Source organism: Solanum pennellii, chromosome 12, assembly GCF_001406875.1.
Source record: "Solanum pennellii chromosome 12, SPENNV200".
NCBI classification, from domain to species: domain Eukaryota; kingdom Viridiplantae; phylum Streptophyta; class Magnoliopsida; order Solanales; family Solanaceae; genus Solanum; species Solanum pennellii.
In genome coordinates, this window is record NC_028648.1 from 81,133,837 (window position 1) to 81,147,929 (window position 14,093).

The 14,093-nt window shown below is 33.5% G+C and overlaps 3 protein-coding genes and 1 pseudogene across 6 annotated transcripts; 1 reads left to right on the forward strand and 3 right to left on the reverse strand.

Annotated features, from left to right (window-relative positions):
* Positions 1-1,171: 1,171 nt before the first annotated feature.
* On the reverse strand, positions 1,172-4,096 carry LOC107005581 (annotated as a pseudogene).
* A 158-nt stretch (positions 4,097-4,254) lies between these two features.
* Positions 4,255-6,585, forward strand: LOC107005584 (phytochrome-interacting ankyrin-repeat protein 2-like). Its single transcript, XM_015204221.2, has 3 exons — positions 4,255-5,628; positions 5,724-5,901; positions 5,990-6,585. Exons 1-3 carry the CDS (start codon positions 5,503-5,505, stop codon positions 6,190-6,192), a joined length of 507 nt encoding a protein of 168 aa, XP_015059707.1. The 5' UTR covers positions 4,255-5,502; the 3' UTR covers positions 6,193-6,585.
* LOC107005582 (guanine nucleotide-binding protein subunit gamma 2-like) lies at positions 6,394-8,437 on the reverse strand. The gene is made up of 4 exons (XM_015204220.2): positions 8,143-8,437; positions 8,003-8,055; positions 6,861-6,905; positions 6,394-6,717 (listed from the first exon to the last, which is right to left on the reverse strand). Exons 1-4 carry the CDS (start codon positions 8,314-8,316, stop codon positions 6,636-6,638), a joined length of 354 nt encoding a protein of 117 aa, XP_015059706.1. The 5' UTR covers positions 8,317-8,437; the 3' UTR covers positions 6,394-6,635.
* Positions 8,438-9,200: 763 nt separating this feature from the next.
* LOC107005601 (endonuclease V) lies at positions 9,201-13,896 on the reverse strand. 4 transcript variants are annotated; one of them, XM_015204243.2, is made up of 8 exons: positions 13,741-13,896; positions 12,648-12,906; positions 12,442-12,504; positions 11,722-11,761; positions 10,648-10,712; positions 10,059-10,172; positions 9,726-9,854; positions 9,201-9,528 (listed from the first exon to the last, which is right to left on the reverse strand). In XM_015204243.2, the coding sequence occupies exons 1-8, from the start codon at positions 13,809-13,811 to the stop codon at positions 9,487-9,489; spliced, it is 783 nt and encodes a 260-aa protein (XP_015059729.1). In that variant the 5' UTR covers positions 13,812-13,896; the 3' UTR covers positions 9,201-9,486. The 4 variants fall into 4 exon arrangements, with proteins under 4 accessions (XP_015059729.1, XP_015059728.1, XP_027769106.1 ...); XM_015204242.1 differs by having other exon boundaries at positions 12,648-12,911; positions 13,741-13,893; XM_027913305.1 differs by having other exon boundaries at positions 10,140-10,172; positions 12,648-12,911; positions 13,741-13,872.
* Positions 13,897-14,093: the final 197 nt, after the last annotated feature.

Here is a 14,093-nt window from a genome sequence, read left to right on the forward strand (position 1 = left end):
TATATATATATATATGAAAGGGCCCGTCAACAGGCAAAATATTACAATCTTAAATATATTATTTCGCGATCAAATATTAAAATGCATATCTGCGTTGCGGACTTACTCCCATACGATATTTTCTTGACCGTTTATCAACTATCTAAGACTCATTTAATCACAACGATATTTTTCCTACCACGATAATAACCTTCACTTCATAATTTAAATTTAAGATAGAATTAAGAGTTAAGTCTTGAGAGTTCTTTCGAATCTTTTGAGAAAGTCTCTTTGAGTCTTTTGAGGAGTCTTCTATAATCTCTAATAACTTGTTTCAAGACTGGAGTTAGTGAGTAAGAGAATGATGAAAATGTTTTTATGAGTTTACACTATCCGAACTCCCTTCGACGGAATATTATACTTATTTATATGTGATTAAAATAATTTTTTAGGTATATATAGTAGATGTCGAATCCCCTTCGACTACTTAGTATGTCTATTTAGATTTTGAACCCCTTATCGAAAATTCTGACTCCGCCTCTGTCCACAACTATTGACTTAGTGGTGGATACATTGGGATAACATAAATTTTGGTTGATGCACAACGTACAATTAAACTGAGCTTGAAATTTTTTTGATTGACAAAAATGCCTTTGATCGTCCTCTCTTCACCTTTCTATATAATAGAAATAATAATACAATTTCCTTAATGCAGTTGATGGGATTGCACTATTTTTGAAAATAACCTCTCTGCTTTTAAAATTTTGCGTTTTTTAATTTTAATTATATAATTTCATCGAATATGTTATTATTGTAAGTGACGACGTAACATCATATTATTTATATATAATTTAAATAAATTTTTAGATATATAATAATTATTAAACCCCCTTTCAATTACTTTATATATCTATTCTTTTAGATTTTTGAACCCTCTTGTTATGAAATTGACAGAAAGAAACATACAAAATACGTTACTCTTTCAAATTTTCCAAATTCTAGTACACCATTCAAATATTATATATATATATATACACAATATCTTAACTAGGACGAATCAAATCAATTAAAAAAACAAAGAGCATATTATATTATAAAAAATAAAAAATAATAATATTTGAAATATGGTACGAAACCATTACAACCCTCCCACCCCCACCCCCAACCCAAGATTTACTCGACTCGAGGCAAATTCCACCATCCAATGACTTTATGTGATACTTTATTTGATAAAGTTAAAATAATATTTCATTATTAAAAAAAATATTATTTGTTTCGACTTTCCTAATACTTGACTTAAAGTTGAGTGACTTTTTCGTCATAGTCTTCCCTAGACGGTGATGAATTCCATGAATTCCTCATCATTCTCCATTGCTAACAACGTTGAAGTCAAAAGACAAACTTCAATATCTACGCTTCCTTCTTCAACCCCACGAAATAATGTAACTTTACCATTGTCTTTATTTGCCATTCCACTTCTCACTCCCACTGGTTTTCCCCATCCAAAATCGCAACTATAAACGTTAAATTTTGGAGAACTACTAACTGACAATGTATTAGCCACAAAAAGTGATTTTTTACTTACTATCACGGGGTTTTCAACCCATCGTCTATATGAATCGATCACTTCTTCGTAGTTTTGTGAAGCAACAACTTTGTTTATTAGCAATGCTGCATAGCCAAGTCCATTTTCAAGCAATTCCCCTGCTTTTACCTTAATTGGCTTGATGAGCTGCATTTCCCCAGTATTCTTCAGGTAGAGGCGGATTTAGCCTTGTTCTTGTACCAATGACAATGTTGAGTATGACTTCTTCGTTGGCATTGACACGATTACAACGTGTAATGGACCTATTCGAAAAATATTAGAGATGGAATCACTAATTAGAAGAACGTAATGCATGAATTAGATGTGATGATTAACATTAGAGGATACGATATAAATAAAAGACGTTGTGTTCAGAATAGATCTTCGCGACTCCTTAGGTGCAAACACCAAAATAGTAGATTTTTTTCTCATATGTCAAGGAAATTCAACAGTTTAAGTTATGTATAACTAAAAGCAAACTTATTTTGAATAGCACACAATTCAATGAAGGGGGGATATGATTCAACCTTTTTGGCTCTATATAGCTCCGTCCCTACTTTCAAGATAAATTATTGAACCACTTGGTATTTTTCTATAAAAGTGTAGAAAAGTTTATAAGTTTGTCATATGTATATAAAAATTTAAACAATAGGCACATTGTATTTTAAATCGCGCGAAATTAAATAAGAAAAAGTACCTCCATAGATGAGCCAAGAAAGCTTGTAGAGAAGAAATGGACTTAGTATCCATTTCATAGTTAGCTTTTGCTTTCAGTTTACACACATTTTCTTTACTAAGATGAAAAACCCTTTCCTTCACTATTGGCATCTCCATACACTCATTTAATTTTTCATCATCCAATTCCAAAGGGAAATAAATTGGTGGATTTACGTTCTGAGGGAACCATCTTTCTAAAGTTGGAAATCGACTAATTAACTCAGATCCACGTGTTATTTCGGACCAAGAGTTAAAGAAATGCCAGAAACAAGTCCCATCCCCGAGGCTATGACTCATAGTGCAACCGATAAAGTAACCATCTACGAGCTCGGTTACTTGTACTCCAAGTAGAGGCTTTGTAACACATTGCACGTTACGTACTTTGTTTAGTGGAAAAAAAGAATGTACTATAGTTGGCACGTAACAAGATTCAAGAATCTCCTTTACTGTTAGCTCTGGAGCGATGGCATGAGTGAACTCAGCTCCAGAGTTATTACAAGTGATGGAGAAAGAAGTAATCGTGTTGTCATTAGGGTTTTTGGTTGTGGAGAAACGCCCCGCTAGTGGAGGGAAAAAGTCTAAGGTGCGCGAAAGCGAGGCTTTCAAATGGTCAACTAAAGAAAGAGAGTTGAGTGATTTCACCAAGTTGGTTTGTTGTTGTGGAGTTGGTTTCTTGAAAAGGAGGCCTTTTTGAATGGTCTCAACAAGGAGGAATTGTAAATCCCATGGTGTCATTTCAATATTTTGTGATATGTGTGTGTTTCCATTGTTTGAGTTTGAAGATGCTCTAACTATACAAGTAGAGACGATTTGAATTTCTTCCATTTTTTTCCAAGGAGGAAGTAGAATGAAAAGCTAATGGTTTTATGAGGAAAAGTTTGGGTGTAGTAGGTGCATATAATGGAGTAGTTGTAAAAAATTGTTCAAAAAAATATAGGATCACTTAAAATGTAACCAAGGGGAATCACATGACAGAGTTGTTGAAATATGAAATAATATTAATATAGAACCATTTGACGCACTAAAAACTTGTGTTTATATGGAAAGTTCAAGAAAACAACTTAGGAAAAATGCGTAAGTACCTCTTACATTATGATCAAAATTTCAGAGACACATCTTAGTTAAACTAAGGTCTTATTACCTCATGAACTTATTTTTTTTATAATTTTGTGCACCTTTTTGGCTTACGTAGCATCCAAATATCTCCCACACACCTCAATAGCGTGGAGTCACGAAGTGTGCCACATAAGACAAAGGTGCACAAAATTACAAAAAAAAAAAAGTTAGGAGGTAGACCTTAGTTTAGTTAAAAGGTGTCTCTGAAATTTTGGTCATAGTCTAGAGAGATATTTGTGCATTTTCCCAAAGATCTGATAATAACTATGTTTTGTATACAAACTTATCGTGCATTAATACTATTAAGAGATTATTTCTATTCATTGAAACTATTAACTCACGAGCTTATGACAATAATTTTATCGGTTATATCAATTTCAAACATATAAAATATGATGGTAAAAGAATATGTCTGAACCATTTCTAGGTAGGGGATAAAGGTAATATTAATTAATAATAATGCACGTTGAACATGACATGGTCAGAAGCACATGGCTTGAGATCTGAAATTAAATTTTCTTACCTAATATTTGGCTGGTTGAACAAAGATTGTTGGGGTTATTTAGTTGCAAAAGAAGTATTTTGAAATTAAGATAATTTTCTTATTTAACTAAATGTTAGTGAACGTAATTACTTGATACTTATTATTTGTTTTTAGTAGACAAAGTTACTCAATACATATAGAGTGTATTTGGTATGAAGGAAAGAAAATATTTTTCAATTTTCTCATGTTTTGTTGGAGCAAAAGTTTTGGAAAATGTTTTCCAAATCAACTCATTTTCCTCAAAATTAAGGAAAATGACTTCCCTTCAAAAATTAAGGAAAACATTTTCCAAAACTTTTGCTCCAACCAAACATGAGAAAATAAGTCCAAAATCTACTTGTTTTCCAAGAAAACATTTTCTAGGAAAACATTTTTCATGAAAAACATTTTCCTTCATACCAAACACACCCATAGTGATAGAAGATGTTAGTGTGGATTGTATCAACGTTATTAAATTGGCACAATACATAAATATATCGTTCAAACTTGTCTTTGATTGACAATCATGACCTCCAACTTCAAATATATATAATATACACTTAAACTTTTATAAAATAAAATAAGTACATACATGTATTCGTCGCAGGTGTAGAGCTAATCAAACTCGAACCGAAATGATAATCCAGACTGAATTTTTTTACTGATTTATCGACAATGAGTTATTGGTTTAGCGATTTTGATCACGGTTTTTATTTTTTTTTATCGGATTATCGATTTTTAACGATTTGAAAATTTTTCTTAACGGGTTAACCGAGAGTAAATTAAATAATTACATTTACACATTTGGTATATAAAGTCATTGACTTAGAGTTTAGTTTCATACTTTTATTTTAAATTGTCTCAAACTTTCGATTATCTACAACGTAAAAATGTTTGCTTTTGAGCAAGATGCATTCTGACATCTTTGGTTTGTCACCTTATTTTTAAGTGATTTTCTATAATTTTTTTGTGTGACAAATCTCAAACGATCAAACCGAGAACTGAATCCATAACGACCAATAACCGAGAATTCAAGCACACAAGTTCGTATACAAAACCGCCAAACGAATTCCAAATTGATTTCAGATTCATATAATTCGGCATTTTTAGAATTTGGATTTAGATATATTTGTTTGTTTTTGTTATTTAATTTCATTATGATGATCTTTTTTCTCCTTCATTTTGCTTCTTCTTCGTCTTTGAATGCGATTAAGCTCACTAATCATAGTGTTTTTGGTCCTGGTTTGAATCCTTGTTTTCGAAATTATTGCTCGTTGGAATAATAATTCAAAGTTGAAGTAAAAATCCTAAGTTATTTAGGATTTGTGATTTTTTTCGTATTTAATTAATTAATGTATTTTTAGGATTTGTTTGTGCTAATTCATATAGGAATATGGTTTCTAATCCCAGTTTAATTTGATAAATAGATATGTTACAGAAACATAACAACTTTGAAGTAAGATTCAACTAACTTTAAAGTTTATAAATAAAATATTTTTCTTCATCGCCTTTTTGGGGTCTTAGTAGCTGTAGAATTTCTGGGTTGTTTTAACTATCTGTTGCTGGAATTTTGTAAAGAAAAATGCAAGAAAAGGGATTGAATATAAGTAGGGGTTCGAGACGAATGCAGATTATTACAGGCGGTTATATGGATGATCGAGGTTGGACTCTACTTCATATTGTTGCTCGAAAAGGTGACCTGAAAGAGGTACTATTTGTTCGTTTAAGTTCATACTGATAGTAGTTCTGAGAGATCCGCGTTTATATTCTTGTCTTGGTTTCAATTTGTTATGTTTAAAACAGGTCAAGAGACTTCTTAATGAAGGCATGGATGCAAATGTGACTGCTGGGGGACGGGGACCTGAGTCACTTGGTGTGACTCCACTTCATCTAGCTGCTAAGGGTGGTCATGTTCGAGTTATGGATGCATTGCTCGAGAGAGGTGCTGATATTGATGCAAGAACCAGAGGTGTATGTGGATGTACGTACCTGTATTCATGTAATCGTTGATCATCCTCTATGATGTCGTTACTCCTTACCTTCTTTGTGTGCTCGTTCCTTCGTTGCAGGGACTCCACTTCAGCATGCAGCTAAAGAAAGAAAGAAGAAAGCAATCAGATTCTTGATCAGAAATGGTGCATTTTTGCCAGATGAAATCCATGATATCAGGTTCAATCCTCCACTTCACTATTGTCCTGGTCTCGAATGGGCTTACGAGGAGATGAAACTGCTGCAACTAGAGAGTTCATCCTCTAACAGCTCAGGAAACTGAGGATGCAACAACACTTCTCGAAGCATGTGTTCCACGAGGAAGAAACGTTTTACAAGCATAGCCATGTTCTAGATTTCACCATTCATAATCAACTTCGTCACATCTAGAATTGTCATCAGTAAACTCCACAGTTACAGTCTCGATATATAATGGATCGTCTCTTCTATCCTTCTCTACTTAAATATGATTTTTTTGTCAAGTTGAAACAATTTTTTGTGCTTATAACACATTGTTATTAATACTTGGGAAGTGTATGAGTTACAAAACATACTTACCTACATTATTTCATCAGCAATATTCAACAGCAGATATATATAGAATATAAAGACCTAATAATATAGCAGTCAAGAAAACACAAATTTAAAAATTTAATTACAAAATAAACCAAAAAAAGAAGAGGGTATTCGAATTGATTTACGTAGTTTTTGGTACAAATTCCTTTTTCATATCCAGCGTTTGTTGCGTCTTGAATCGTTAACTCCATGAAACCATCTATCTAAATGAACATTTATTGGTCCTCTAGTCCTGCAACCAATAATCATACAAATTTTAACCGGAATACAGATATCGAGTAATTTTGTCCACCCAACTTAGACAATAGGAAGAAATCACTCTCCTAAGTCATAATGATGATAAAAATGAAAGCAAAATTAAAGTAAATAACTTACACTGGAAGGAGAGCATCAGGTATTAACTCAACACTTGAAACTAATCTGCAACAAAATAAAACACAATAATTAAGTTAATTATAAAAAAAAAAAATCTCTTTTTAATTCAAAGATTTTTACTCTACTAAGTTTGTATATCTATTATGAAATATTTCGCTTTCATAATGTCGTGTTTTATTGTTTGAATTTGACCGAACCAACAAGTATTGACACAGTGATCAATACTCCTTCATTCTTAATCAGAGATCTCAATAGGATCAAATTGCGCGGTTCAAATCCTAGTACGAACGCTCCTTTGTTAGGAAAGGCTTAATCATGACTTAGTTGGACATCAATGTAGATACCAAACATCGAGCACTGATATAAAACTTGCACATTCTTCTTTAGCACTCCAATTCTAATAAACACATCATCATCATCATCAATGTGCTGTTTTAACAGCCTCAAACTGACATTTACGCTCTCAAACTTTGAATGTGCATAAGTAGACCCTACATCGAGCTCTTATATAAAATTTGCATTTTTTTTTATGACAAGGAAAATCCGTAGCCACAGCTACGCTTTGAATGTGCATAAGTAGACCCTACATCGAGCTCTTATATAAAATTTGCATATTTTTTTAATGACAAGGGAAATCCGTAGCTGCTGCCCCACTTAGAGAAACCCGCAACCGCTACGCTTTGAATGTACACGGGGCAAAAACCCCGCTCCTATGCAATAACTCGCAAATCACATACTCAACTCAAAAGGCAAACCTCTTACTTGCGCTAGCAAGGGATTTCGAACTTGAGATCTCCAATATGAAAGTCCCAAGCTCAAATCACTGGGCCACCCCGAAGAGTTTTGCATATTCTTCTTTTAGCACTCCAATTCTAATACACACATCATCATCGTCATCATCAATGTGCTCTTTTAACAACCTCAAACTGACATTTACATTCTCAAACTTTAAATATGCGTAAGTAGACACTTAAATTTACGTAAAATTTTACGACAGATGCTTACTACATAGCAATTCACATGACATACATTTGAACTTATTTTATTATGTCACATAGAACACGTTAAAATCGATGATTTATTATGACTAGTAAACTTTCAAATTGAAATGGAAGAAACAATATGTTATACGAAAAACTTACTCTCTGCAAACGAGTGAAGCTTCACCAAATGAATCAAGCTGATCCAATTCTTCCTAAAATAACAACAAAAAAATCCCCAAATTACGAAGAAGAAGAAGAAGAAAAAAAGCTCAAAACCCAGTAAATATTGAAATAATGACCTGAATGACGTTGATTTGTTGATTGAGAGCAGAAATTGCAGCAGCAAGACGATGTTTCCCCATAACCATATTATTCGGAGCTCTGATTCTCGAAACGGATCTTACAGATGAAGGAAGATCTGTTTGTACCTCATTCAGTTCTCGTGAAGCTGGTGATGATGACGACGACTCCATTAAAGCTTCAAAATTAGAGCTTGAAGAGAGATGGAGAAATGGAGATCGATTTGTATTTTCTTCGTTAGGGATTGGGAAATGAATAATAGGGAGGGACTGGTCAAAAAAGGTGAGTTGGGAATAAAGTACCGATAACGATAATAATATATTCAGTAAAATTTTATAAATAAAGTCGGAACTTGGAAGAAGCTAGAGTTTATATTCAGTAAAATCTAATGAAAATGTTGGAACTCCGAATCTACTATTTCTTCGATGATTTTTACTTGTTATATTCGCTTCTCTAAATTCAAATTATAAAGTTTTTTATCAACATTTTAAAATATATTTTATAATTATATATTATTGGGAAAAAATTAATTTCATGTAATTTCAAACATCTAAATTTTCAAAAATTATTGAATTAATCTAATTCATAACTCTTAAGATTATCAAATTAACTTTCGTAAAATGAAATATGTCATTTCGAACAATTGATCATTAATGATTTTTATCACGACATGATTTGAACATGAAAACAATAATTAACTAGTTTATAGGACTAACATTTATGATTCCACAATTAGAGGCATAATACATAAATCTACTCTATAACTTAACTTCATCTGACATGTATGTCATCTAACTTTGAATATACACAAGTAGACACATTAACATATATAAAATTAAATAAATAGACACATTCGTCTTATGTGGCGTCCTATATAGCATTTTTTTATCCTACGTGGCGTTCTATATCCTATGTGTCTACTAGCCCAATTTTATACAAGTTTAAATGTACTTTACATACATTCAAAGTTGGAGAGTATAAATATCAGTTGAAGTCAAGTTAAAAGGATATATATGCCTACAAACGAATTGTGAATAAATACCTCCAATATGCTAGGTTCATCAAAATATTATTGGAACATTTATCAACTATGTTGCTCGGATTTTTCTAAAATATTGTTGTACTTATGTTGAATCCTCCAAAATTGCACTACCTTTGGAGCTAAGGATCCGACACGCAAACATCGACATTTTAAAAGAGTAGGAGCAAACATAGCAAAAAATACACCTACCAATCAATACCAGATACTTATAGTCAAGTTTATGAAATATTACAGAAATTTCCATGGTACTCATAGTTCACCAAAACTCAGCAAATATACAGAGAAGCGATTGTGTACATAATCATTGATTGTTCCGCAGGCGCTCCCTCGATCTTATATCAGCCTACAACATCAGATGTAAAAGAATGACAACAACAACGACTATATACCCAGTGTAGTCCCACACAGTGAGGTCGTAAAGTGTACGCAGACCTTATCTCTACCTCAAAGGTGAGGTAGAGAGACCGTTTCCGATGAGAGTGAAGAAATATAAATCAGACATCACCAGCAACAACTATGCGTAAAAGTTCTAACACTAACCTGCCGGATGGGCTCTGGAACACGAAATTTGCAAGTCATCCTCACAATTGCAATGGCACTGGCGAGAGATATACGGTGACCAACTGAAATAAATATGGGCTTCAAAGAGCCCTCAGATGATCGCATTGCCTGCAAGAGGATTTAATCAACTAACGCCTAATACGAAGCTTGTGATGGAATTGAATAGATACTACAGTAAAATTCACACGTAATCGAGCCAACCCAAAGTTACAACTCATTTTTCATTTCTGGAATAATTTGGCCAACTTGTTTGAGACTAAGGGATAGTCATTGTTGTTAACATATTTCAAGGATAAAGAAAGAGTGTCGTACTGCTCCCCAGGTACATCCAGAGTCCCCAATTAGCGGTAAGATATGTTCGGGAGAGTCTGCTGCTTGAAGGAGTTCTCTTACCGTAGATTGTGTAAGACCATCAACGTGGTGTAACTAGAAAAAGAAAAGACAGAAAGACAGAATGTTCATAAACCAGTTCACAACTGTTGCAAAACTAGTCATACAGAAATAATTCAATATCGAGCTAAGGCTATGTATAAGTAGAGAAAAAGTGGCAAGTCAAATGCACAAAGCATCCCGCGTTAGCAGGACAGGCAGAATACTAGGAGATGTTCGCCAGTTCAGTATCCTGCACAGAGTAGTGTCCGATCTTTCGGAAACAGCCTCTCTACCTCCACGAGGTAAGGGTAAGGTTTGTGTACACTCCACCATCCGTAGACCCCCCTTGTCGGATTACATTGGGTATGTTGTTGTTAGAGATTCAATGAGAAAGATCAGACAACGTTCTATCTTTCCTTCCCACATTAGGTTCGCTTTATGTTTCTTCACTAAGAGCGAACAAACAAAAGCACGTTTCAATTGAGTCTACCTAGATTTTTAAGAGGTGGACAAAGAAGTTTAAACTTACATTCTTTCCCACCCCAACAGTAGGAAGATCAGCTAAGACACCAATATGACAAGCCAAACCAAAACCTGCAGAACATAATGTGGTTGTAGAGTTTTTAGCAAAAAGAAGTGTGAAATAGTGCAGGAGGAATTCGTATTGCATACTCAATCGCGAGTTTAAATTGATAAAGATTACCCATGTCCATATGATATCATATATAAAAAACTCTCTCGAGTTGAACAGTCAGTGATACAACAAGCGATACAGATAAAACTAATCAGTGAAGCCAAACTTTCTAGTTTTCATGAACAGTTTTCCCAAAGAGCATCTAAGAGGAACTTAATCGTAAGTTATATCAAGGGGATGATTAAAGCTGAAACATCTTTACAAAGCCATGGCAGAACCTCACATTCAAACAGTTCAGACCCTTGTTAACTTGATTTGGAAGGTTGTGAAACTACTCATAGCACCAATTTTAGAACCAACATATGATTGTGTTCTTTAATCCAGTCAAATTATCATCGGGATAAAAAAAGATCCCGATTAGCAGAAAGCAATTCCTTCTGATAACACAAATATGACAGTGTCAACTTACTGTCATAGATTAAGCACATTGATCTCGACATGTAGTGGAAAGTCTTAGAGAATGATTAATGGAGCTTCAGTATTACGTCAGCTGAGAACAAATTACATTTCAGATCTCGTCTGTTCGGGAAAAGCATTAGCAGCACATATATAAGAAGAGAGAATATAAAATAGAGAAATATCCAAAGAGAATGAACGTTTACAGTCAATATCTGAGAACCAACTAGCTGATATACGCTAAAGAGGATATAAAAAGCTAAAATGGTATCAAGAGATTGGAAAACTCAGTTTTCGTGTCTGGGGAATTACCTAAGCTATTTACACTAATATACATTTTTCACAGATTAAGCTTTGGGAATAAAAGTTACTAGTAATTACTTCGACACAGACACAAGTTAGGAGAATATGATCATGATGTTGTATGTTGGTATCTACTAATGTACAATCATAAACAATCTACTAGACTTAGGAATTCTCTTTTTTCCAGCTTCAAATAGAAACAAAACTTGCCTCGAGGATGAAGCAATCCATTGCCATCAACCATTAGTAGCTGTCAACACGAAGGTTAAAATAGATGTCAGGTATTAGATTTTACGTTGTCCAGCTCAATAATGTCTGTTGATTCCTACTACAGGTCGGATATAAGCGAAAAGGGAAGGGGGAAGAATTAGAATTACCAGTGAGAGCAAGTTTTGTAACATAAACCCTTTCTTAGCGGCATCTATATTGGAAGTCAAAGTTCCACTTAAATGCCCGTAAAACTAAATACAACCACTAACTCTTAGATGTTTTGGTCCTGTTACACTGCCAAATGAGGCTTCCATTGTACAACTTCAACATTATTCTTTTATTGTTTTACCCAAATTGTGCCTTTTGCCCTCTTGAGTACATCATAGTAGATAGAGTAATAGAATGTGCTTCATCTATTTGAGTTAGCGGATGAGGTCAAACTTCCTGCCTATAATCGGGAACGGGTTCAGTGTGAAGCAGAATACTGATGGTATGCGGAAGGTGTAGAGTTGGTCTAACCTGCCCAATACTATACAATGTCTTTCCAGGAAAGGATTGCAGCTCTACAAGTTCTTTTACTACATGGTATATAACAAACTCATCATAACATGTGGCTGATTCGAGACAATATATACACTCTTGATCAAAGTTTCATCATTTGTAGACTGAAAATAAGTAGGGAGAAGGGGGCAATGAAGGAGGAAAGTTATCAACATTTACCTGCGGGTAGAAACAATGAGCATTGTTCTTCATTTTATCCAAAAGTTCCAGAAGCACAGGAGCCTAAAGAACCAGTTCATTATTACAGCAATCAGTCTACATTATTCAAACATACAGACATGATCCCTCCTTTTTAGACAAACAACAAAGGCGATAAGTCAAAACACATTGCGAGCAACGGAAAATATAGAGAATATGTATAAGACCTCTCTGAAAGCAAGGAAGCCAGGAAGATATGGAATGTGAAGCCTAACAATAGAAGAATCTTCATAAACAACTTTGTTAGTTGTCAAGTCCAACACAACAAGAGTGCCACAGGCAATAGATGAATCATCTTTTGAGAAACTTAAGTCAACCCCACCAACATACTTCAGTATTTCACAACTTCCTTCTTTTTCTCTTGTGGGTAATCTCCATTTGAAGTCATCTTCAGTAATCAATTTCCCCTTTAGAGAATCTTGAACCCTGAGCTGAGTAAAAAAGTACCCAACTTGTAAAGATTCAACAAAAATTCCTACTGAAGCAAAAAACTTTACATCTTCAATAATCAGTTACCCCATTTAGAGAATCTTGAATCCTAAGCTGATTAAAACAGCACTCACCTTGTAAATCAAACTTTACATGTATAAAATCAGTAATGAAGCAAAAAACTATACATTTTCAGTAATCAGTTACCCCATTAAAGAATCTTGAATTCTAAGCTCCAACTGGTAAAGATTCAAACTTTACATGTGCAAAAATGACTACTGAAGCAAAAAACTTTACATTTTCAGTAATCAATTGCCCCATTAAAGAATCTTGAATTCTAAGCTCCAACTTGTAAAGATTCAAACTTTACTTGTGCAAAAATGACTACAGAAGCTAAAAACTTAAAATTTTCAGTAATCAGTTGCCCCATTAGAGAATCTTGAACTCTAAGCTGATTCAAAAAGCCCAACTTGTAACGATTCAAACTTTACATGTGCAAACAAATTCTACTAAAGCAAAAACTTCACATCTTCAGTAATCAGCTGCCCCATTACAGAATCTTGAATCCTAAGCTGATTAAAACAGTACCCACCTAATATATAAAGATTCAAACTTTACAACAACATAGCTAGTATGATTCAAGAAATCAGACGTACTCAGAATTTATCTCTACCTTTTTATAGCAAAGTTGTTTTCAATAGATTCTCGACTTAAAAAACAAAGTTTTCGAAACAGAATTACAAGAATAATACAACAAAATAGCAAAGGGAAGATAACTATTGAAGCATAAAAGTAAAAGAAAGATTGAATTTTTTTTTTTTTGATATTTACCCAATCCATTTGTTGTGAACTTTGAAATTCATTAGAGAAATTACTGATTGAAGAAGAGGGTTCTTTGGCATCGTTCATAATTATCCATAATTTTTCTACGCCCAAATGAGACATTTTCATCGACTTTGTAATCATCCCTCCATTAAAACTGAATAATTTATTCTAAACATGGTCTATTAATTATATTATATTGTAATAATTAATCTCAATATAAAAAAATTGCATAGGATAATGTGATTTGTTTGGCTATATGGAAAAATTAATTAATTATATCACTTATTTTATTATATTTTCTAAAATTTTCTGTCATTTGAAAAATATGGGGAAAAAATTTTACTTTACGTGGTGTATCA

Excerpts from the sequence above, each read along its gene's own strand:
- LOC107005584 (XM_015204221.2), top strand. The coding sequence starts at position 5,503 with ATGCAAGAAAAGGGATTGAATATAAGTAGGGGTTCGAGACGAATGCAG. Across the intron at positions 5,629-5,723 it reads GAAAAGGTGACCTGAAAGAG|GTCAAGAGACTTCTTAATGA; the intron begins GTACTATTTGTT and ends TGTTTAAAACAG. Across the intron at positions 5,902-5,989 it reads AACCAGAGGTGTATGTGGAT|GGACTCCACTTCAGCATGCA; the intron begins GTACGTACCTGT and ends CCTTCGTTGCAG.
- LOC107005582 (XM_015204220.2), bottom strand. The coding sequence starts at position 8,316 with ATGGAGTCGTCGTCATCATCACCAGCTTCACGAGAACTGAATGAGGTA. Across the intron at positions 8,056-8,142 it reads AACAAATCAACGTCATTCAG|GAAGAATTGGATCAGCTTGA; the intron begins GTCATTATTTCA and ends TTGTTATTTTAG. Across the intron at positions 6,906-8,002 it reads GCTTCACTCGTTTGCAGAGA|ATTAGTTTCAAGTGTTGAGT; the intron begins GTAAGTTTTTCG and ends ATTTTGTTGCAG.
- LOC107005601 (XM_015204242.1), bottom strand. The coding sequence starts at position 13,875 with ATGATTACAAAGTCGATGAAAATGTCTCATTTGGGCGTAGAAAAATTA. Across the intron at positions 11,762-12,441 it reads CTCATTGTTTCTACCCGCAG|CTACTAATGGTTGATGGCAA; the intron begins GTAAATGTTGAT and ends TCGTGTTGACAG. Across the intron at positions 9,855-10,058 it reads CTGGATGTACCTGGGGAGCA|GCAATGCGATCATCTGAGGG; the intron begins GTACGACACTCT and ends ATCCTCTTGCAG.